The 22,040-nt window shown below is 69.3% G+C and overlaps 4 protein-coding genes across 5 annotated transcripts; 2 read left to right on the plus strand and 2 right to left on the minus strand.

The window, feature by feature from the left end:
* The first annotated feature begins 423 nt into the window (after positions 1–423).
* Positions 424–1,947, plus strand: PCP4L1 (Purkinje cell protein 4 like 1). Its single transcript, XM_040538823.1, has 3 exons — positions 424–457; positions 726–780; positions 1,206–1,947. Exons 1-3 carry the CDS (start codon positions 449–451, stop codon positions 1,349–1,351), a joined length of 210 nt encoding a protein of 69 aa, XP_040394757.1. The 5' UTR covers positions 424–448; the 3' UTR covers positions 1,352–1,947.
* A 1,104-nt stretch (positions 1,948–3,051) lies between these two features.
* On the minus strand, positions 3,052–5,722 carry MPZ (myelin protein zero). The gene is given in 6 exon segments (XM_040538824.1): positions 3,052–3,996; positions 4,132–4,192; positions 4,316–4,451; positions 4,531–4,744; positions 4,846–5,012; positions 5,492–5,722. Coding segments are annotated over 6 exon segments (963 nt in total). The 5' UTR covers positions 5,556–5,722; the 3' UTR covers positions 3,052–3,675.
* Positions 5,723–7,245: 1,523 nt separating this feature from the next.
* On the plus strand, positions 7,246–16,901 carry SDHC (succinate dehydrogenase complex subunit C). The gene is made up of 6 exons (XM_040538827.1): positions 7,246–7,346; positions 10,894–10,950; positions 11,554–11,655; positions 12,295–12,356; positions 14,288–14,451; positions 16,034–16,901. Exons 1-6 carry the CDS (start codon positions 7,327–7,329, stop codon positions 16,136–16,138), a joined length of 510 nt encoding a protein of 169 aa, XP_040394761.1. The 5' UTR covers positions 7,246–7,326; the 3' UTR covers positions 16,139–16,901.
* Positions 16,405–20,453, minus strand: CFAP126 (cilia and flagella associated protein 126). 2 transcript variants are annotated; one of them, XM_040538825.1, is made up of 5 exons: positions 20,342–20,453; positions 19,580–19,642; positions 19,280–19,360; positions 19,019–19,195; positions 16,405–18,499 (listed from the first exon to the last, which is right to left on the minus strand). In XM_040538825.1, exons 1-5 carry the CDS (start codon positions 20,366–20,368, stop codon positions 18,125–18,127), a joined length of 723 nt encoding a protein of 240 aa, XP_040394759.1. In that variant the 5' UTR covers positions 20,369–20,453; the 3' UTR covers positions 16,405–18,124. The 2 variants fall into 2 exon arrangements, with proteins under 2 accessions (XP_040394759.1, XP_040394760.1); XM_040538826.1 differs by lacking the exon at positions 19,280–19,360.
* Positions 20,454–22,040: the final 1,587 nt, after the last annotated feature.

The raw sequence follows: 22,040 nt of genomic DNA on the forward strand, positions 1-22,040 counted from the left end.
TGGGGACAAACCTGGGGACAGGCTGGCATGGAGGGGACAATCAGAGGACAACCATGGGGACAGGGACGCAGGCAGGGAGCACCCGCGGGTGCCGGGGGTGGCGCTCGCAGCGGGTGGCCGTGCTGCCACCGGTGACCCCGCGGAAGGGTCCCCAGCACGGCGGGGGGTGGCAGCGGTGTCCCCGTCCCCGTCACCCCCGGGGTGCCACCACCCCCGGTGCCGCAGCCCCCCTGGTGCCCCCAGCCCGATGTCCCCACGGGGCGTCGAGGCACGAGGGGGGGGGGGGGGAACACACGGCGGGGACACGGACACGCGGGGGGGTGGGGCCGGGGGAGCCCACCCCCGAGCCCCCATTGGCTGCCCGGGGCTGTCACTCAGCCGCGCCCCTATAAGAACGGCGGCGGAGCGCGGGGCGCCGCACACCGGGAGCGGCGGCGGCGGAGCGGCGATGAGCGAGGTGAGGCACCGGGACCGGGACCGGGACCGGGACCGGGACCGGGACCGGGACCGGGACCGGGACCGGGACCGGGACCTGCAGCGGATGCCCGGTGCCCATCCCCGGTGCCAGCCGTGGAGGACGGAGAACAAAAGCTGGGGGGAGGGGGGGAGAAAGGGGAAGGGAAGGAGAATCCCCCCTTCACAGCAAGGGGACGGAGCGGGGGGGGGGCACCCCGGGGGTCCCGGTCCCGGTGTCACCCCCGGTTGCGCCCCCCCTCTCTCCGCAGCGCAGCCCCGATGAGTCCCCGAGCTCGGTGGAGGCCCCCGGCGGGCAGGAGAGAGGTGAGCCCCCCCCCCCCCCCCCCCCGAGGTGCTGGGGGCACCCTGTGCGCCCTTTTGGGGGGGTCCTGTCACCCGTGTCACCGCTGTCACACCCCCACCCCCACCCCCCGTGACACCCCGGGATGCTGCTGCGTGCCTGTCCCCGTCCCTGGGGTTTGTGTCCCCAGCACATGGGGGGGGGGGACATGGCTGTTTTTGGGGACAGCCCTATGGGGAGGGTTGGGGTGCACCCCCGGGTGCCCCCCAGGGTTGTGGGGTGCTCCCCAGGGTTGTGGGGTGCCCCCCATACCAGGTGGGCGTGCTGGGGGGGGGGTTGGGGTGTCCTGTGCAGCAAGGGGGGGCTGTAGGGTGCACCCTGGGTGCTGGGGTGAATGGGGGGGGGGACGGGGCTGTGACCGGAGCAGCCCCCCTTGCCCCCACCCCAGCCAAAGCCGCTGACCCCAAGAAAGCGGAGGAGGAGGAGGAGGAGATCGACATCGACCTGAGCGCGCCCGAGACGGAGAGAGCCGCGCTCGCCATCCAGGGGAAATTCCGCCGCCTCCAGAAGAGGAAGAAGGAGTCGGGACCCTGAGAGGCTACGGGGGGGGGGGGGCCGGGACCCCCTGCCCGTTTCGGGCACCCGGTCGTGCACGCGGGCACGGCCCCAACCTGCCCTGTGCCGGGGCTGCCCCGTCCTCAGCGAGCGGCGCTGGAGGGGGGGGGCCCAGCCCTTGCCCACCCCTTGCCCACCCCGGAGCTGTGGGGTCAATGTGGGGGGGACACGGGGGTGTCCCATGTCCCCCGGTGTGGAGGTGGCCCTTGTGCAAGGGGATGGCGTGGAAATCCCCCTTTTCCCCGGGGCAGCCCCGGTTTCCCCAGTCCGTGGTGGTGCTGGCTGCTGGGATGTGCTGGGATGGTGTCCCCTGAGTGAGGGACCCCCGAGGGACCCCCCCATCCCCTCCTGGGTGGTGGCAGGGACAGTGTGGCGGGGGGGGGGGGGACGGGTCCTGTTGAAGGCCACCATGGGAAAACCTGGGGCTCCCCAGCACACGGGTGCTCCCTGTCCTTGCACTGTCCCCTCCCTGTGCTCTGTCACCGCGTCACCGTCCCCTGTCCTGTCTGTCCCCCCCCCATCACCAGGGGAGGGGGCTCGGAGCATGTGTAAAGAATAAAGCAGTGGGAGAAGAGGAACGGGGCTGGTGCATGGTCTGGGGGGGGGGGGGGGAGTGGGGATGTCCCCCCTGCCTTGGGGGGGCAGGTGCCCATTTTGGGGCGGGAAATATAAAAAAAAAAAAAAAAAAAAGCCCCCCCCCCCCCCCCTTAGCCACCCATGTCCCTGGGCTGTCCCCGCCTCGGGGACGTGCAGATGGAGTTCGCCAGGCAGGGTCTGGAAGGTGCCCCCAGGACGCGGGGGGGGCTCCTTGGTGCGGCTTAAAATCTTTCCCAAGCCCCCGGGGGGGGGAATTTCTGCGGTCCCGGTCCCCGTCCCTTTGGTCCCTGGTCCCCGGTGCCGTGGGGTGGCCTGGGGACACCGGGCCGGTGCGGGCGGAGGAGCAGAAATAGCTCTGGAAAGAAAAATAACGCCGGTGGCCAAGCGAAGGGGATGCCCCATGGGGCTCGGGGCCAGCCCCGTCACTCGGCCCCCGCTCGCTCTGCAGACTTATTAGGGCAAAGCCAATTATAGACCCGGCGTGGGGGGGGGGGGGGCGCCTGGCTCTTCGGGCTGGGGGGGTTGGATCCGGGCATGGGGCAGCCGCAGCCCCCGGCACCGTGCCCAAGCGTGGGGCTCCAGTGGGGAGCCGGCCCCGAGCCCCCCAGCAGTGGGGCACACAGGGGACAATGACAGGACGATGACGATCCCTGCCAGGTCACCCATAGACAGGGAGGGAGACCCCCCACACAGCGACCCCCACCCCCCCACAGCGACCCCCCCCACCCCACAGCGACCCCCCCCCCCATCCCCCAGCCATCCCTGGGGGCTCTGTGCCCAAGTTCGGCCACTTCATTAGGGGTGAGCTTTAATTAACACAACCACGACGGGCAGATGGGGCCGGGCACGATGGGTGGGTGCCCTTGGGGACAGCCCCCCCCAGCCGATGGGGGGGGGGGGGAGGACACCCATGGGTGCCATCGCCTCGTGCTTGGGGAAACTGAGGCACGGCGGCGTCGGGGCCCCTTGGGAGCTGGGGGGGGATCCATGTGATGAGTTCGTGAGTGCTCAGCCCCCCCAACAACACCCCTGCCCCCCCCCAACAACCCCCCCACCCCCCCGACCTCGAGGTGACGCCGGGCTCCAGGAGATGTGAGTTTTATTAACGGCGCTGTGGGGACGGGGACGGGGACGGGGCATTGAAAAACCCAACGGGGCGATGGGCGCCGGCGGCTCCTCCGGCCCGGCTGCGGCCTCTCCTCCTCCCCGAGGCTTCGGCCGGCGCAGGGGGGGCCGGGGGTTACGGGGCGGGAGGGTTAATGGGGTGCGGGACGGAGGGGACGGGGCGGGGGCCACCCCACGACGTCATTTTGGCTCGGTCGCGGGGAGAGACGAGAAAACGGCCAGAAAAGGGGCAACGGCGGGGACGGAGAAACCCTCCCGGGGGCTGTTTTTTGGGGGGGGGGGGGGGGGGGGGGAGGATGGGGAGGGGGTGGCACGGCCCTGCGGGGACCCCGCAGGTCCCCGAGGAGGGGGGGAGGGGACCGAGCCAGCCCAGGTGGGGACCCAAAAATTCAGTGATTCGAAAAGAAAAAAAAAATTACATCGGAGCCCGGGGGCCGGGCGAGGGCAGCGGTTGCGCAGAGGAAGGTGCCGATGGAGGGGGCTTCGGGGCGGGGGGGGGCCGCGGGGGCGTCCCCGAGGCCGGGGGACCCGGGGCGAGGACCACACCCCGCTCCTCGCCGGGTCCCCGGCCCCGTCGGGCGTCACTTCTCCGAGTTCGGCTTGAGGATGTTCCGCAGGGCGCTGGCGAGGCTGCCCTTGCTCGGGGAGCGGGCGGCGGACGGCGAGCGGGCGGCCTCGGGGGCCTCCCCCCGCAGCTCCATCTCGATGGTCATCACCACTTTCGGGGCGCGGGGGGCCCCGGCGTCAACCCCCGCCGCCGCCGCTGCCGCCGCGGCACCTTCCCTGCCCGCTAACCGCTATTTCTTGTCCTTGCGGGAGTCGCCCGGGGCTCCCTTGGCTTTCTTCTCGCTCGCCGCCTTTGTGCTGCGGCTGTGGTCCAGCATGGCGTAGAGGACGGGTGCCTGCGGGGAGGGGGCGGCGTCAGCATCGCCTCCTTTCCCCCCACTCCCCCCCACCCCAAAAAGCAGGAGGTGGAAATCCCTAAATCCCTGCCCCACGTTTAACACCCCCCCCCCAACCTCCCCCGGGGTGCTCACCTGGCGGCCGCGCTTGGACGCGTCCTTGGCCGATCGCTGCAGCTTCCCCTTCTCCATGGCACTAAAACGGGGTCAGGAAGGGAAAAAGGCAGCTCCGAGAGGTCAGCAGCCCCCAGACAGCCCCCAGCCCGCGACACAGCCCCGTTTCGGGGCGGTTTTGCCCCGAATCATTGTCGTGCCTCACCTAAGCCGTCGCTGCAGGACCGCCTGCCTCCGGAGCCAGCAGTAGCGCACGAGGTAGACGAGGGCCACCACCAGGAGCACCAGCAGCAGGGCCCCGCCGATGATGGAGCCCAGCACGACGCCGTACCGGGTGGGCACTGCGGGGGCACCGGGACCCCGTCACCCCACGGGGACAGCGGGGCGGGGACGGGGGGGGACACGCTGGGCGCCCCGTACCTTTCTCGAGGACGTAGAGCGTGACCTGGGAGGACTTGCCCACGATGTCGGGCGGGTTCTTGACGTCGCAGGTGAAGGTGCCGTTGTCGGTGTAGTCCAGGTTGTGGATGACGATGGAGCCGTCCTTGCGGCGGGGGTTGCCCACCCACTCCATGCGCTCCTTGAAGGTGCCCACGTCATCGATGTAGGGCTGCCCCTTGGCGTAGTGAAATATCTGGTGGCGGAGAAAAGAGGGGGGGGGGGACACAGGGGGTCGTGGGAGCTCGGGGCGCAGCAGGGCCCCCCCTCGAGACCCGTCCCGGAGCGGGCGCTTACGGAGATGCTGTCGCGGGAGCCCTCGGCCTGGAAGTGCCAGGTGATGGAGATGTCCTCGGAGATCCACTCGCTGGACCAGAAGCTGCACGAGAGGGTGACGTGGGAGCCGACGGTGCCGTACACCTCCCGCGGCGTGTACACGTGGATGGCCGACGTGGGAGCCAGCCCTGCCGGGGGGCACAGAGCCCTCAGCCCCGCGGGGACACCGGCACGGCGCCGCTGCCCGTCCCCGGGGCCGGGGGGGGGAAGCCGGTGGCCGCTCTGCGCCCCCGCGCCGGCCCCGCGCCAAGTCCCCGGCCGCCACCAAAGGGCTTTTGTTGGCCGCGGAGAATGCACAAGGGCTGGCGGGGGACAGCGGCTCTTTGTGGGGGGCACCGGGGGGTGCTGGGCCCCCTCTGCCTGTGCCCAGCTCTCATCCCCGCAGAGGTGACCGAGGCGGTGACGGCGACCGGGGGACGGTGGCACCCCAATGGACACGGCCACCGGTGCTGGGGCTGTCCTCACGGCGCGGTGACGGCGACCGGGGGACGGCGGCACCCCCATGGACACGGCCACCGGTGACACCCCCGGGAGCACGGCCAGCACCGGTCCCCGGAGCACCGGTCCCCAGCAGCGGCCGCGTCCCCCCCTGCGCGTCCCCGCTTACCCAGCACGGCGAGGAGCCCGGCGAGGACGAGGAGGCTCCGGCTGTCCCCGGCACCTTGCGACATGGTGGCGGCTGCTGTCACCGGCCGGCTCCGAGCCGCATGGAGGGCTGGCGGGGCGCGGGGCCGGAGGGTGCCGGGCGGGTGGGTGCCGAGGTTTAAGAGCGAGCGGCGTCGAACGGCGCCGCCGGCGGCCCAATGGGCGCCGGGCAGCCGGGGCGGCGGGGTGCGGGACGCCCCGGGGGGGACACAGGGGACATTTTGTTCGGCGTTGGGCGAGGAGGGGAAGGCACGCGGCGGGCGGGGAGCCGGGCACACTGCGGCCTTTGTGCCGCCGCATTCTCGCCCCGTGGCGGAGGCGGCCGGGCAGGAATGCGGCCGGGGACGGAGGGGACGCACGGACGGGCAGCACGGGGACGGACGCACGGACGAGCTTGTTGGGGGTCTGGGGATGGGGCGTGGGGACAGGGACAGGGGCTGTGCCCCCTCCTGTGTCCCACCTGTGTCCCCTCCTGTCCCATGGCCATGGTGGCTCCAGGCCTCCCAATCCCCCCAGGATGGGCAGCGCGGGGACAGACAGATGGACGGGCTTTTTGGGGTGCAGGGACCAGGATGTGGGGAAGGCACTGGGGGTCGTGTCCCCTCCTGTGTCCCCTCCTGTGACCCCTCCCGTCCCATGGCCATGGTGGCTCCAGGCCTCCCGGTCCCCACGGGGCGGGCAGTGTGGGGACAGACACACGGACGGGCTTTTTGGGGGTGCAGGGACCAGGATGTGGGGATGGCGCTGGGGGCCGTGTCCCGCGTCCCACCCCTGTGCCCCCTTCTGTGTCCCACCCGTGTCCCCGCGGTCCCACAGCCACGTCTGACTGCGCCTCCGGGTCCCCACAGGGCAGACAGCTCGGGGACAGACACGCAGATGAGCTTTTTGGGGGTGCAGGGACCAGGGTGTGGGGACGGCGCTGGTGGCCATGTCCCCTCCTGTGTCCCACCCATGTGTCCCCCCCCCCCCCCCCCGCCGTGTCCCCTCCCGTCCCATGGCCACGGCTGGCTCCGGGCCTCCCGGTCCCCGCGGGACGGGCAGCGTGGGGACAGACACACGGACGGGCTGTAGGGGGGTTTGAGGACCGGGATGTGGGGGTGGCGCTGGGGGCTGCGTGCCCTCCTCTGTCCCCGTGTCCCCTCCTGCGTCCCCGTGTCGCCCCCCGTCCCCCCCTTGTGTCCCCTCCTGCGTGTCCCCACGCCCCCCCCCGTGTCCCCATGTTCCCTCCTGCACCCCCGTGCCCCCCCCCTTGTGTCCTCCCCCCCCCGTGTCCCCTCCCGTGTCCTCTCTTGTGCCCCCCCCCCCCCGTGTCCCCACATTCCCCCGTGTCCCCCCCCTTGTGTCCTCCCCCCCCCGTGTCCCCTCCCGTGTCCTCTCTTGTGCCCCCCCCCCCGTGTCCCCACATTCCCCCGTGTCCCCCCCCTTGTGTCCTCCCCCCCCCGTGTCCCCTCCTGCGTCCTCTCTTGTGCCCCCCCGTGTCCCCCCCCCGTGTCCCCACGTTCCCCCGTGTCCCCTCTTGTGTCCCCCCCCCCCTTGTGTCCCCCCCCCCGTCCCTCCCCGTCCCCCAGCCGCCGCTGGCCCCGTGCCCCCCCGGGACACCCCCACCGCTCCCCCCCCCCCTCTATCGGGGCTCCATTTTGGGGCGAGAACAGCGCTTTGCGGGACTTTCGGTGCCCTGCGGGAGCGGCGGGGCCGGGCCCAGCCCCGGTGACACCGGGGGAGGGGGGGGGGGGAGTGGTGCACCGGGGAGGGGGCGGAAGTGCGTCACGGCCGCTTCCGCTTTGCGGACGCTTCAAGATGGCGGCGCTGGCGTTGAGGTGACTCTCGCCTCCCTGGGTCCCCCGGAGTCCCCCGGTGCCCCCCCGGGACCCTCCCGGTGCCCCCCCTCCGGTATCGTCCCGGTGTCCCCGTGTCTGCCCCCGGCGGCTCCCCCCGCCCCCAGCCCCCCCCCCCCCCCCCCCCCGTGCCCGGTGAGGGCGGCCCCGGGCCTGGTCCCAGCCCGGTGCGGGCGGGGGCCGAGAGGCGGCACCGGGGGGGGCTCCGGTGCCCGGGGGGGGGGGGGGGTGCCCGGGGGGGTGGGGAGGCCCCCGGGGACGTGGTCACGGAGCCCCGGCAGCGCTTGGACGCCCCTCTGGGGGGGGGGGGGGGGTTGGTTTTGGGGTCCCCGCCCGACTCCGGGCGCTCCCCGAGCCTCACCCCCCCCCCCCCCCCCCCCCCGCCGGGGGTGTCCTCGCTGTGGGGCCGCTGCCGGGGGGGGGGAGGGGTTTGAGGCGGCTCCGGGGGTCCTGGGGCTGCCCGGGGGGAGCCCGAGGGCTCGGGCAGCGGCAAAGCGGCCGGAGAGCCGCGGGCACCGGGCGCTGGCTCCGTGCCCCCTGCACCCGCCGGTACCGGGGCAGCGGCGGCCCTGTGGCGGGGCGGGAGGGGGTGACGGGGTCTCACTGGGACCAGCGGGAGGAGGCGGCTTTGGGGTGGGAAGCGGTGGGAAAACGGAGCACGGGTCTGGCTCCCTTCAGCCTAGGGGCAGGGAGCGGGGTGCTGGGGTTTGCCTGGCCCGGGACGAGCCCAAATATCGGGGAAATTGGTAAAATCGGCCGTTGTTGCCGCAGGGAAGGGCTGCGCCGACCCCGTCCCGCGCCGCAGCAGCTCGGGGCCGTGCTCAGGGCAGGCCCCGCGTCCTCGCAGAGCCGTCACACGCGGCTTCTGCAGGAGCTCGGTGGCCCCCGGCAGGAATAACCCCAAATATCCCCCGGAACAACCCCTGCGGGGCCGGGACGTCGCCCGTAGCCGGAGGAAGGTGCCCGTTCGCCTTTACTCCTTTAAAGTTTTATTCCTGCCGCCTCCCCGCCGCCGGTTACGGATGTTTGGCTCTTTGATGTCAGCGTCGAAGCTGGATTCCGGGGGTTTCGTCCCCTTAACGTGGTCTCTTTGCGGCCGTCGGGCTTTTGTGGGAAGCTTTTTGGGGCGGTTTGCTGAAAATCAGAGCTCCCCGGCGCGATCGCAGCGCGGGCTCGGAACACGAGACAAAAGCAGGTCTCTGCTTTGAAGCCTCCCCCTCCTGCCTGCTCCTGCCCGGCAGATGAAAAAAGCGTCTTTGATCACCTCTCGTTTGCCGCCTCCGTGGCAAAATCCGAGCGATTTTTATAGAGCTGTCGCGCCGGGTAAACGCTGACGGCCTCTGCCGAGGCGACGCGGAGCTGCTGCTCCTCGAGAGCCGGCCCCGGCGCCTCCTGAGGTTGTGCTCCCGAGGGAGAAAACCCCCAAATTATTGGGTCCCCGGTAGCTCCCGCCGTCCCCGAGCTGTCACCTGCGTCGTTGTCCCCTCCTGCAGGTGGCAGCCGGCGTGGGCGACCTTCGGGTCTGTGGGCTCCCGCTTGAGGGCTCGGATTTTTAGGGAAAACTGCGTCTGTCGGTGATCTGGAAGGAAACGTGAGGTAACGGCCGGGAGCTGGAGCAGATGCGGCGGCTCAGAGCGGGATAAATAACGAAGGGGACGGGGCCTGGGCGCGCCGCGACCTCGATTGCTGAGCCGCGGGGCCGCGTTTTGCGAGCGGCGTTCGTTGCACTGAAGCAAGCTGCGATGCTTTGAGTCTAAAAAAAAAAAGAAAAAAAGAAGAAACGCATTAAAATTGTGCCGAGAGGATGGGGAGCTCCTGCTGGGGGATGGGGCTCTGAAGAAGCGCAGGCGCGCTGCGTGCCGTCTGGCTCTGAACGCTGTGCTCTGGGGCCTGAGCTCCCTCTTCCAGCACCGGTGGTGCTGAGCAGCTCCCGAGGAGCCGAAGGAGGCTGGGACTCCGGAAAGGGCGTGAGAGGCGCAATAATTAATAGCCTGCGGGCACAGGTTAATTATTCACCTCCTCTCCCCTGCCCGGGAGCTGGGGGGGGCTCGGGGCTGCTCCCGCCCGGCCTGGCCGAGCTGCGAGCGCCGGGTGGGGAGGTGGCGATGGGGTTTTGGGGAGGAACAGCCCCGTCTGCTACGGGCCCACGCCCCGCCTGCCCCGGGGAGCGGCCGGGAGGGCTCCTGGAGCTTTCTGAGGCTTTTTTTTTGTTGTTTCCAGGGGTCTCTTGGGGGGGGGAGGGAGGGCTGGCTGGAGGCTCCGAGCCGCTCGGCTGCCGCCGCTTCCTCCCCCTGCAGCTCAGCCGAGTTTTCAGGGAGGGTTTTGAGGAACTCGAGGCTGTGCCCAGAAAGGTTTTCGGTGGGGAAACGGCGCGGGGCCGTAGTGAGGCTGTTTTTGCAACGGCAACTTCGTGGGATTTGGTTTTTCCCACGGCAGCTGAATACAGACGGTGGAAGCTTGGAAAGAAACGGCCCCGCAGCCGGCGGCGCTCAGCAGGCAGCAGCCGCGGCGAGACGAGCGCAAGCTGCGATGCCGTCCCGCGGACCTGCGGAGCTTCAGGCCCTGCCTCCGAAGGCGAGGGAGGGTTTTGAAAGGAAACATCCCTCGCATCATTAAGGCCGGATCTCGAGCGCTTCGTGGCGACGGCCTTTGTTAGGCGCTCACACCTGGCCGAGAGCTGACCCCCAGACGTTCGCCCAGCCGTGCTCTCAGGACGTCTGAAGAGCGGCAGAGCTGCGTTCTTGTTTACCCGCCGCCGCTAACGAAGCGCTGGGAGACGCTGCTACAGACGCCTGGGTGTTTGAGGAGGTTAATTAATTAATTAACGCTCCTGCCAGGCGCTGCTCCCCGCCTCGTTCCCACCGTGGCGCCGGGAAGCGCAGCGCTGCCTCTTGTGCTCTGTCCTCGCTGGGAGCGCCGCGAGCGGCCGCCGGAGATTCCAGCCCACAGCTGCAAGCGCTCGAGCTGCGCCGGGCCGGGGCTCCCACTCCTCGGGGCGCCGTGAAATCCCTTTTCACCTCCCGCCCGCAGCGCTGGCGTGGCCGAAACGCCGCGTGGGGCGGGCTGGGACGGTGACCTGCCGCCCCCCCCGGAGCCAGACGAGGGGCGATGCCACCCTTCCAGGCGCGGGGACTGCGGTGGCCTCGAGCGGCCCTGCCCGTGGAGCCCCGCAGGTGGGTTTCCGGGGCCGTGTGCCGCCCGCGCCCGCCCTGCTGATCGCCGGAGGGAGAGCGAGCGCTGGGCTGCCTCGGCGCGGCCCTGAGCTCAGGGCGCAGTTCAGTCTGTCCTACAAACGAGCTGTTACGGCTGAGGCTAATTACCCTGAGGCTAATTACGGGGTGTCGTAAAGAACGAACCCGCGGGCAGGGTCTGGAGGCTCGAGGTGAGAGCTCGGAGGTTTAGAAAGAGCCCAGACCTTGCACCTCGGGGCTGATTTTAAGGCACAAACCCCCAAGGTGGCGAATTCCCTCCCCGGCCCCGCCGCCGGCGTTGCGTCGGCGCTCAGGAACCTTCTCCACCTCTCTTGCAGATGCGTCGGGCGGCGATGCCTGCTGGCTCGGCTCGGCCCCGGCTTCCCCGTGCGACAGTGAGTGCGAGGGTTTACGGGGGGGGGGTGGGGGGGTGACGGGATTAACTTCTGCCCCGAGGGATCGTGGCCGAGGCGCGGGGGCACGTGTGCTTTCTGTCCGCTTAGTAACTGCCCGATCCCCGCCGTGCGGGCGGCCTATTTAGGGGATAAATAAAGGGTGGGGGTCCCTCGGCGGGGGCCGCCGCCACCCCCCTGCGTCACCCCAGAGGGCCGGGAGCCGCAAATCCTCCCATGCTGTCGGGCTTAGGGAGAAGTGGTGATTTTCTGCTAAATTGGGCTCTAAGTGTAATTGCTGCGTAATCTCAGGCACGTTAAACGAGGAGCTCTTCGTTTGGTGCAGCGTGCAATTACCGGGGCTGTGCGTTATCGGCGTTACCTAACGCGCTGATATCCCACGCCCCGACCTGGGCGTGCAGCTCCGCTGCCGGCCCGGGTTCCGGCACAGAGCCGAGCTTTGCGGCCTGCCCGTTCCTGTTCTTAATCAGCCGTTAATAAATTGCTGGCGGAGACCCTCCCGTACCCGTGTCCGTGCACGGCTGGAGCCCCCCCCCCCCGCCGTCCGGTCCCCCCCTCACCGCCCGTCCCCTCTTCTCCTCGCAGCGTTGTCCCGATGGCGACGACGGCCAAGGAGGAGATGGCTCGCTTCTGGGAGAAGAACGCCAAGTCCAGCCGTCCCCTGTCCCCTCACGTCACCATCTACAAGTAAGAGCCCCTCGGCCACGCGCGGGGACGCCCCCGGGCCCTGAGTTTTGGGGGCAGCCCCGGCCCCTGCGTGCATTTCCCCCGGCACTTCAGGCGCAGGTCGGGGCGACCGTCTGTTAACGCTATGAACAGCACGAGCTGGGGGGGGGCAGCACGCCCCCAGGCACCCCGCGGGGTTGTTAAAGCTCAAGTTTTTTTCACGTGGGGCACTGAGGACGGGTGCCCCCCCCCCCTCCCCCCCCCCGGCAGATCCGTGCCTCTCCCTCACCGGGGGGAGGACGGCTTTTTTGGGGCCGCTTCCGTCACTTTTCCACGTTCCCTCGCTTAGCTCCGAGTCTGGGTGCCCAGCCCCTGCCCCTCTGTCCCTAAAGCCCTTCGCAGCCTCCCGTTCCGCCCCCTTGCAGCTCCCTTCGAGCCCTTCCCCTTCCCCGGGCCGTGCCGGCGCCCTTTGCCATTCCCAAGCTGCCTCTGCAAATTCCCCCGGCTCTCCCCTCTCGCTCGGGCCGGATTCCTTGAATAGCTCCGAGTGCAGGCCCGGCCGCGCCGAGCTCTCTAGGAACAGGCGGGGCCCTGCTTTCTCCCCGCTCCTCCCGCCCGCCTCGTGCCGCGTTTTGCTGACGAGCTCGGTTTGTTTTGCAGGTGGTCCCTGCCCATGGCGATGTCCATCACGCACCGGGGCACCGGCGTCGCGCTCAGCTTAGGTGCGTTGCGTCTCCGACCCGCTCACGGCGCGGGGCCAGATCCCTCCGGGTGGTTCGGAGACGTGCCTGCGGGTTTCTCCCCCTCGTCTCCAGTTCCGGCGCTGGCTCCAGCAGCGGGTTTTCTCCCCGCTTATCCGTGCCCAGATCTCCCCGCGCTGCGCTGGCTCCAGCCCTGCGAAGGAATCGATGCTCCCTGGGGTTTAAAAGCCCTCAGAGCCCTCGCGGCGCCGTGGCCTGGGTGCCCCCGTCCCCAGTCCTCCTTCCAGACCTCCCCCAGCCTGCAAAAGCTGCTCCAGATCTCAGCCCCTCTCTTCAGCGCCTGTTTTTTTTTTTCTTTTTCCCCCCGTCCGAGGGAGGGGCTGGCAGCCCGGCAGAGCTTTGGGGATTTTCCCTGGCACTGTCAGAGTCTCGCAGCTTCCCGGGAGCGGCCGCTGCCTTCCCGGGGATCCTGCTGGAGGAGAAGGTGGCCCTGCCATCAAAGCTGCTAACCCCCCCCCCAGCAATCTGGCTCGACTGAGCGAGAGGGTGCCTGACTGTGACCGGCTGCTTCATTTCCGTCACGGCAGCGGGAAGGAGCTGCCGAGGGGGGAGGAGCTGGGTCGGCTTCTGCAGGAGAGCAGCGAGCGAAGGGGCTCCGGGGAGGCGCGCGGGGCCGGGGCCTCACCTCCTTCACCCGAAAAGTGCAGCTGGGCGGAAGCGAGAGGGGGCAGCGAGGGCTGGGAGGTCGGGCTTCCCAAAACCGGCACCCGTGCGTGCCCCCAGAGCCTCCGTGCGCAGCGCAGGGCTCGGGGGGTTTTGTCCCCGGGAGCTGGGGACGTGCCTGGCCCCGTGGCACAAGGTCCCTGGCAGCAGCCCGAGCTGGCGGGGCCGCTGCCGCCCTTTCGGGTGCCGCATAAAGGAGCCATTTATCAGCCTCTGCCGGGGCGGGAGGCGATCGCTTTCCGCGCCGATGGAGCACGGAGGAGAATGGCTTTCTGCTGAGGAGGGGGAAGCGCTCATCTCCTCTCCGCCGAGGGCTGTAATTACGGGAGCCTCTGCCTTCCTGCGCTTCTCGGGGGCTGACGCAAAGGCCGCCGAGCAGACGAGTGGCTGAGCCGGGGGGGAAGCAGCTGGTTGCCTCGCGCCGGCCTCAGCCGAGGCGCCCGAGCGTGCGTGCGGCGCTGCAATCGGGCGCTATTGAGCTCGCGACGTGGCTGGCGGCTCGCTGCGACCGCTCCCGTTCTTTCGGCAGCACCGTCTGGAGAAAGCCCTCCTGGCCTGGAAACGAGGAGGGGAAGGCGCAGCGGGTCCCGCGGCCGCTCGCGGCACGCTGTCTTCTTCGGCTGCTGCCTCTCCTGCTGACGCCTGCTCGGGGCAGCCCGGGCCTCCTGTCCCGAGACGTGGACCCGAGGGCGTTGCTGAAGGGCCGCCGCCCCGCGGTTCCCGCCTCGCTCGTCCCTTTAACCTTGACTTTGGGCTGGTGTCGCTGCCGTTGCCCGAGCTCTGCCGGGTGTTGTGTGAGTGGCGCAGCCCCGCTGCAGGACCCACCCTCAGGGCGTTGCTGCCCCCGCTTGGAGCCCTCGGCACCCCGGGGTGCGTTGTCACGGCACGGCTGCCACCAGGCAGGAGAGGCCTTCCCCCTCCTTCCTCTGCTGATTGTTTGGTTCAGGCCCTGTCCCCAAACCAGGGGCACAGAGGTGGCCCCGCGTGTGACCAGCGGGAGCATCCCTTGCTGTGTGGGGTTTGTGGCCGGGCAGACAGATTTGGCTGGAGCTGCTCTTACGCGCAGGAAATAAACGGGCGCAGAGCTGCTGCCAAGCACAGCTCCTGAGCCCGGGGCTCCGCTTCTGGGGCCTCGGGCTTCCACCAAGGGTGCTGCTGCGTGCCTGGGTCTTTGGGGACAGCACGGGGCCGCTGCCGCCGGCCTCACCCGCGGGCTTTGTCTCCTGCAGGCGTCTCCCTCTTCAGCCTGGCTGCCCTGCTGCTCCCGGAGCAGTTTCCCCACTACCTGGCCGTGGTGAAGTCGCTCAGCCTGGGCCCTGCTCTCATCTACTCCGCTAAGTTCGCCCTGGCTTTCCCCCTCTCCTACCACACCTGGAATGGGATCCGGCACCTGGTGAGTGGGCTCCCGGTGCGCCCAGGGGAGTGAGGGGGGGAAGCTGCTGCTGCCGCTGCTGCTGCTGCGGGAGCTCCGGGTGTGCAGTCTGGGAAGGTGCCCTTGGAAACGAGAATTAATCACCTCTGAGCTGTTTTGGGGTACGTTTAAGTCGCAAAGAGCAGCGCCGCGCGGATGCTTCACGGGGCGGCGCAGCCAGCTGCAGCATCCCCTGCTCCGCGGGGCCGTGCAGGCAGAAGTGTCCCCCCTTTGCTCGTTATCCCCCCCTCCTCCTGCTCCTAAATAGCGCTGGGCTATTTAACGAGCCCAGAAGACACAGCACAGAGGACTGGTGACGGAAAATAACCCGTGGCGTCTGCCCCGGGCTGCAGTGGAACAGGCGGCTCTGCTCAGCCGAGCTTCCTGTGTTTGACGAAGGAGGGGGAGCTGGAGAGCTGAGGGTTCCTCGCTGGGAAGAGTACCAGACGTGCTGCTTTTTGGAGCTGATTTTGTGTTTCTGCAGCTCCAGCTAGCTTTGGTTTTAGGGCAGCAAATTGCAAAAGCAGCTGGCCCGGAGCGTGACACGATCCTCCTGCTGCGGGCGGCGGCACGTGCGGAGACGCGGGCTCACGCCGCGGGTGCTGACGGCGCCGAAGCTGCTTGGTGCTGTTCGTGTCCTGCACCCAGCAGCAGCCGTCACGAGGCGCTCGTGGCAGCTCCCGGCCAGGCTGCCGGGGTGCGCAGCGGCCGTGCGCTGCGGGAGGAGCCGCTGCCGGGGTCCTCGGGGCCGACCGGCAGCGCCGCGGGTGCTCGGTACCCGCTCTGCGAGCGCTCGGAGATGCTGGTGGGCAAATGGAGCAGTCGTAAGCGGCTCCGTGCTCGGAGCATCGTGAACTGAACGCGTGCTGGAAGTCTCTGACGGCACGTATAAATTAGGCTGCCAATTAAATCGTCGCACAACGAAACCAGCGGCGCTAGCCCCCGGCCGAGCCCGGCAGCGCAGCACAGCGGTGATGCAAAGGGAATAAACGGGGAGCGGGTTCGGGTTGGCGGCTCCACGGCTGCGCTCGGCCACCCGGCTTGCACCGGCCAAAATCAGGTGGGAGATGGGAACCCGTCCGCAGCACCCAGGGGGTCTTTTCAGCGTCCCCCAGAGGTGCTCGCGGACGCGCTGGGAGCCGAGGCTGGTCCTCCCCCCCGCTCGGCTCTGCCCCGGGGCTGTCGGCGCGGCCTCGGCTCTGCGCCGTGCTCTGTAACCTATTTCTGTCAGCAGGAGAGAAGCGAGCGGAGAGCAGCTGCTGCTTGGGAAGCGAACCTGGCGCGCTGCGGCTGCGGGGGATTAGGGAGAGCTCCCGGGCGGCTTTGCTGCTGGGTGGGGGGGTGGGGATCAGCTTCCTCCGGCACAGCCCGGAGACCCCTGCCCGTTTCCTTGCAGTGACAGATGCTTGTGCCTGTTTGTAGCCCATAATCTGGAGGCAGGTTTTTGGGGTGGTTTTGCTGGTTTTTACCAGGGCAGTGCCTCTCCACCTGTGTCTGGCACAGCCCCGCGAGGGCCTGTCCGTGTCCCGGTGTGCTAACTCCGCTGTCTCTTCTCTCCCCACAGGCGTGGGACCTGGGGAAGGGCTTCAAGCTCAGCCAGGTCCAGCAGTCCGGGGTGCTGGTCCTGGTCTTGACCCTGCTCTCCTCGGCGGGGCTCGCGGCCCTGTGAAGGCTCCTCCCGGTCGACGGCCTCCCGGTTTTTGGAAGATTTGTTCCGTCCTGGCCCACCTGGGGATGCACGAGGAGAGGGAGGCCGGGGGGGGGGGGGGGACACAGACTCCCGAGTCACTAGAAGCCTTTGGGGGCGCTTCCCCTGCTGACGAATCCCGCGGATGATCAGAGTTGCTTTTCCTTAGCCCCGGCGAAGCGCTGCGCCCAGCTGGCTGCCTCGTTGCGGCGGGGCGGAGGGGGGAGGACAGGACGTGGGGGGTCTCGTGCTTGCGGCGTCGCACTCCTGAGAGCTGCCGGACTTAACCCGAGCAAACTCCAGGGCGTTTCTTTTCTCTGCCCTGTCCCCGAGCTTGGGACAATGCTGGATCTGTGTCCCCGCGGCTCCGAGTGGGCTCGGGGAGGCCGGCAGCACGCGTGTAGGCTCGGCGCAGGACAACCGTCCGCATTGAGGGCAGCCTGTGCCAGGGGAGGGAGAGCGGGCACAGCTGCCAACGCCAGCACCCGCGCGGGGAAGGGGACGTTTGGGCCGCCCGCGTGCCACCGCGGTGCTCAGTCCCGACTCCTCGCCGTTGAAATTGTTCTAATTCAGCCAGATTTGGGGGCTCCGGAGCCCCTGCCACGTCCAGTTTTCCCGTTGGGAAGTTGCTCCGTCAGCGGCGTGCCCGGGAGGGCCGTGGTTCTCCCGGCGCGTGTTGCCAGCGGCTGTCGGCTCAGCGCTTCTTCATCGCCCACCTTTGCAATAAAGCAGCCTCGATCCCTCACGCGTGTTTGGGCTCGGCTCTTAACCGGGGAGTCAGACGAGAAGGGGGGGGCTTGCTCTGAGGCTAAGGGACTTGCAGCTTCCCAGAGAAGCTGGGATGGAAAAACAAGCTCTTGGCTGTGTTTGTAGAGCCAGGTGTAGCGCCTGAACTTTGGAGTTTGGCTGAGGGGTTGCTTTGCGGAGCGCTGCCAGCCCAGCAGAAAGGAATTTCCTACCTGGGCCGTGTTTGTTTGGGACGCCCGCGCTCGGAGCGCAGCTTTTCGCTCCAGTCTGCCCGGTTTTAAGGTTTGCTTTGCGAAGAGGCCAGCACAGAGAGGAGCTCTGCCTCGCTTTTCCGTCCCAGCGAGGGTCTCGGCCTCCTTCCCGTGCTCAGCATCCGGCCAGACGCCGGCTTTACGGGGAACATCTGCTCTCCGCGGGCTTGCGGGGGGGGAGCTGCCCTGATAAAGAACCGGCCGGGGCTGCTGCGTTTACCTCCAGCCCCTTCCCTCCCGCTCGGCCTCTCGCCTGCCTGGCGGAGCCGACCAACCTTTAATTAGCAGGAGGCATCCTCGCCCCGAGCACCAGATGAGGAACCTCTCTGCTGTCAGCGCGGCAGAGGGAGGGGACGCGCTGCCGAATCCCTTTCAGTACAGCTCCGTGCCCCAGCAGGAGCAATTTTCTGGGTGAAAACGGCTGTAATTTAGCTTTAAACCCATTACTTCCTGCAGTTGCTGAAGCGGCTTTTATTCGGAAGCCACTTCTGCTTGCTAATGAGCTATTCTGTCAGGCGTGCCAGCTGCTAACGAAGTTCGGCCTTCGCTGTGCCTCCGGGCCGCGCTTCGCAGGCTTTATTTCCCTCCTGCCAGCGGCGCAGGATCCGTCCCCGCTGCCCCCCGTTCCCTGCTGGTGGGCAGTGAATGAAACCCGACGGTAACGGGGTTTGTGGTGCTGAGCACCGGGAGCTGCAGGTGAAACACCAAGGAACGAGACGCCAATCCGGGGGATGAGCAGAGACACGGCACGGGGAGGGCGCGGCCCCCGAAACCAAACAGCGGGAGTTTTATGGTGTTTTTTTTTAAACCTCTATTTTTCCAATTGCTGTCAAAACACAACCGCTCGGCACCGGCCTCGCTCGGTGCTCTGTGAAGCGCTCTCCTGCCCTCCCCCGGGTGCTTTTTGGATCTCTGCTGGGAACGGGCTCGCGGGAGCTGCAGGAGAGGGGCCGAGGAGAGCCCAGACAGCTCAAAGCCCCCGGTGCGGCCATGCCGATCCCTTTCCCTGCGGCCCAGCCTCCCTCACAGTGGCTGAGGCCGGGATTTGGGGTGCGGTGACACCCCCGAGATCCCCCAGGCCGGGCTGCGGGGAGCTCAGGACCCCGGCTGGGCTCCCTGCCCCCTGCTCGTCCTCGCCGCGAGGCTGGCACGAAGCCGGTGGCTCCGGCGACGCGTCCCGCTCCGCGCGGACGTCCACGAGGCCGGGCTTAGGGCAGTCGCTGCCGGGCTGCTCCTCCAGCGGCGATTTGGGAGAGGGCTGAGCACCCTGGGGATCCTCGCCGGGCCCCCGGCCGGTCCTCGAAGGCTCCTCGGAGGTGCCCGCGTCCGGCCAAGGCTCTTGGGGCTGCACGAGGGGGATTTGCGTTACACCCTGCTCACAAACACAGGGATGAGGGGTGGTGGAGAGGGGTGAGGGGCTCGGAGGGGATCGAGGTGCTGCGGCTGCTGGAAAAGGGGGCTCTGGGAGCAGCTCAGCGCCAGCCCCGGTGCTCTGAGGTTTCCTCTGGGCTGGGAGCTCCTCCTGCCGGCGCCGCCACGGCCCCAGGCACCCGGCCAGCAGCGGGAGCACGAGCCTGGCTTCGGGGGGCCGCGGGGAGCCCTGTGCCCGGGGGAGGCGGTGGCACCGGGTGGGGAGGTGGGGGGGGACCTGCCTGCAGCGTCCCACGGGAGGAGAGGGGGCCCCCCCCGCCCCGTCCCCCCGCAGCTCCAGCTCTGCGCCCGCCCCCCCTTCCCACCCAGACCGCGCGAAACGCCCCCAGAATCAGCTCCCAGCCCGGAAAATCCTCCCCCAGCCCCCCGGAGCGAGGGGGCCCGGTGCGCGTCACCCCGGGGGACCAGGCCCCCGCCGCCGAGGGGCACCCACCTTGCCGGTGACCTCGGCCCGGAGGCCGTTGCAGGCGCCGGTGAGGGCGGCGGAGGCGCGGAGCCAGCCGGTGAGGCGGGAGGCGGCGGCGGCCGAGCGGGCCGTGAGGTTCAGCTTGGCGGGGGGAATCCTCGGCGGCATGTCCCACGTCCCCAGAAACGTGCCCCAGGGCGAGGCCTGGAAGGAGAAACGGGGGGGAACGGGGGGGGACGGGATGGGGGCTTGGGGGGGGGTGGGGGGGCCGGAGGCTGCGGCACTCACCTGGGAGCGGGGCACGGAGGGGAGCAGGTGGCCGCGGTCGTCGGCCAGGATCTGCGTGGAGCCGTCCCGCGGCGAGGGGCGCTGGGGGGGAGGAGGGGGGGGGGTCTGGGGGGGTTGGGAATTGGGGGAGGGGGGGGGCTGGGGGGGGGGTTTGGGGGGGGGGGGGGGTCGGGGGGGGCGGCTGAGGTTGGGGAGGGGAACTGGGGACACCAGGAGGGGCCGTGGCGGGGGGGGGGGGCGGTGGCCCCGTTGGCCGGGTTTGGGGTGGGGGGAGTGGGGGGGGTGGGGGTCCCCCGTTACCTGCCGGCCCGGCTGCGGCACCTCCCAGTTCTGCAGGCGGGGAGCGCTGAAGGCGTCCTCGTACTGCGGGGGGAGCGGGGCCGCTGAGAGACCGGCCCCGTTACCCCCCCTCACCCCCTCTTTACCCCCCGTTACCCCCCTGTTACCTTCCATTACCCCCCCGTTATCCCTCTTTACCCACCGTTTACTCCCCGTTACCCCCCCGTTACACCCCTTTACCCCTCCTTTACCCCCGTTACCCCTCCCTTTACCCCCGTTTACCCCCCGTTTTACCCCCCGTTACCCCCACTACCCCTCCTTTACCCCCTGTTACTCCCCCTTTACCCCCCCCGTTACCCCCTGTTACCCCCCTTCCCCCCCTTCACCCCCCGTTACCCCCCCGTTACACCCCTTTACCCCTCCCGTTACCCCCTTTACCCCCCCCGTTTACCCCCCTTTAAAACCCCCCGTTACCCCCCTGTTACCCCCACTACCCCTCCTTTACCCCCTGTTACTCCCCCTTTACCCCCCCGTTACCCCCTGTTACCCCCCTTCCCCCCCTTCACCCCCCGTTACCCCCCCGTTACACCCCTTTACCCCTCCCGTTACCCCCTTTACCCCCGTTTACCCCCCGTTTTACCCCCCGTTACCCCCCCTGTTACCCCCACTACCCCTCCTTTACCCCCTGTTACCCCCTGTTACTCCCCCCTTCCCCCCCTATTACCCCCCTTCCCCCCCCGTTACCCCCCCATCCCCCCCTTTTACCCCTCCGCCCCCCCCCACCTGCCCCGCCCCGTAGCGGGCCGCCATCCGCCGCGTCCGCCGTCTCCTAGCAACCGCCACCACGTGACCCCCCCCCCGGGCCGCGCGCTCCCCCTGGCGGCCGCGGTGAAGGGGCGCGGCCAAGACCGAAGGGGGCGTGGCCAAGATGGAACGGGCGTGGCCAACGCTGGAGGGGCGGGGCCACCCCCGCGGGGTGCCGCGGGTGCTGGTGCCGTGGAGCCCCTTGGGGAGCTCAGGGCTGGGTCTTGGGGACCTTGGGGGGGGGTGTAAATGGCCGGGGGGGCTGCACCATGCCAAGCCGTGCCGTGCCGTGCCCTGCGGTGCTGTGCCGTGCCATGCCATGGCGTGCCATGCTCTGCCGTGCCATGCCGTGCTGTGCCATGCCGTGCCGTGCCCTGCGGTGCTGTGCCGTGCCATGCCATGGCGTGCCATGCTCTGCCGTGCCATGCCGTGCCGTGCCATGCCGTGCCATGCCATGCCATGCCGTGCCGTGCCATGCCGTGCCGTGCTGTGCCATGCCGTGCCGTGCCATGCCGTGCCGTGCTGTGCCATGCCGTGCCGTGCCGTGCCGTGCCATGCCGTGCCGTGCCGTGCCATGCCGTGCCGTGCTGTGCCATGCCGTGCCGTGCCATGCCGTGCCATGCCATGCCATGCCGTGCCGTGCCATGCCGTGCCATGCTGTGCCATGCCATGCCGTGCCGTGCTGTGCCATGCCGTGCCGTGTCGTGCCGTGCCATGCCATTTGGTGCTGTGCCATGCCATGCCGTGCCGTGCTGTGCCATGCCGTGCCATGCCATGCCATGCCGTGCCATGCCATTTGGTGCTGTGCCATGCCGTGCTGTGCCGTGCCGTGCTGTGCCATGCCATGCTGTGTCATGCCATGCCATTCGGTGCCGTACCATGCCATGCCACGCTGCACCACGGTGCCAGGTGAAGCCCACAGTCCCCAGCCAGGGCTGTCCCCCCCCCATCCCTGGGACCCCCCCAGGCCCGGCTGCGCCTCAGGGGCTTGGAGCCGGGCAGCGAGCCGGGCACAGCGCCCACCCGGCTGTCTTTGGCACGCCGGCGGCTGGTGAGGGCGATGCAAGGACGCAGACGGCCTCTGGAGTGGGGCCACCGCTGCAGGCAGCCCGACCACGAAGCAGCCGTGGCCGCCTTTGTTCCGCCGCGCTTTTATGGCCACCTCCGCCTGCCCCAGCCTTTGTCCAGGACCGGACTTTCTGCCCCTGCCCCATGACACCGCGGTGGGGCCGGTCTGACCTGCCCGTCCCGTCCCATCCCGTCTGTCCCCTCCGGTCCTGTCCCGTCCCGGCCCGTCCTGTCCTGTCCCCTCCAGTCCTGTCCTGTCCTCTCCCATCCTGTCCCGTCCTGTCCCATCCCCAATCCTGGGGACAGGATTAGGGTTAGAGTCAGGATTGGGGTTAGATTCAGGGTTAGAGTTAGATTTAGGGTTAGGGCTCGATTCAGGGTTAGGGTCAGGGTTAGGGTTAGGGTTAGGGCAGGGGTTATTGTTACACGGGGCGGGGGGCAGCCTTAGGGTCAGGCTGGGGTTTAAGGGTGAGGATTACGGGGTTTAGGGTTAGGGCATCCTGCCTGCAGGCCCTCTGAGGCCACCCCACTCCCTGTCCGAAGCTGTCCCTGAGCTGTCACTGGCCCCTGCCCCTGCCTGCCCTGGCGTGGGGCACCCCAGAGAGCACCC

Source organism: Cygnus olor, chromosome 28 (assembly GCF_009769625.2).
Source record: "Cygnus olor isolate bCygOlo1 chromosome 28, bCygOlo1.pri.v2, whole genome shotgun sequence".
Classification (NCBI taxonomy): domain Eukaryota; kingdom Metazoa; phylum Chordata; class Aves; order Anseriformes; family Anatidae; genus Cygnus; species Cygnus olor.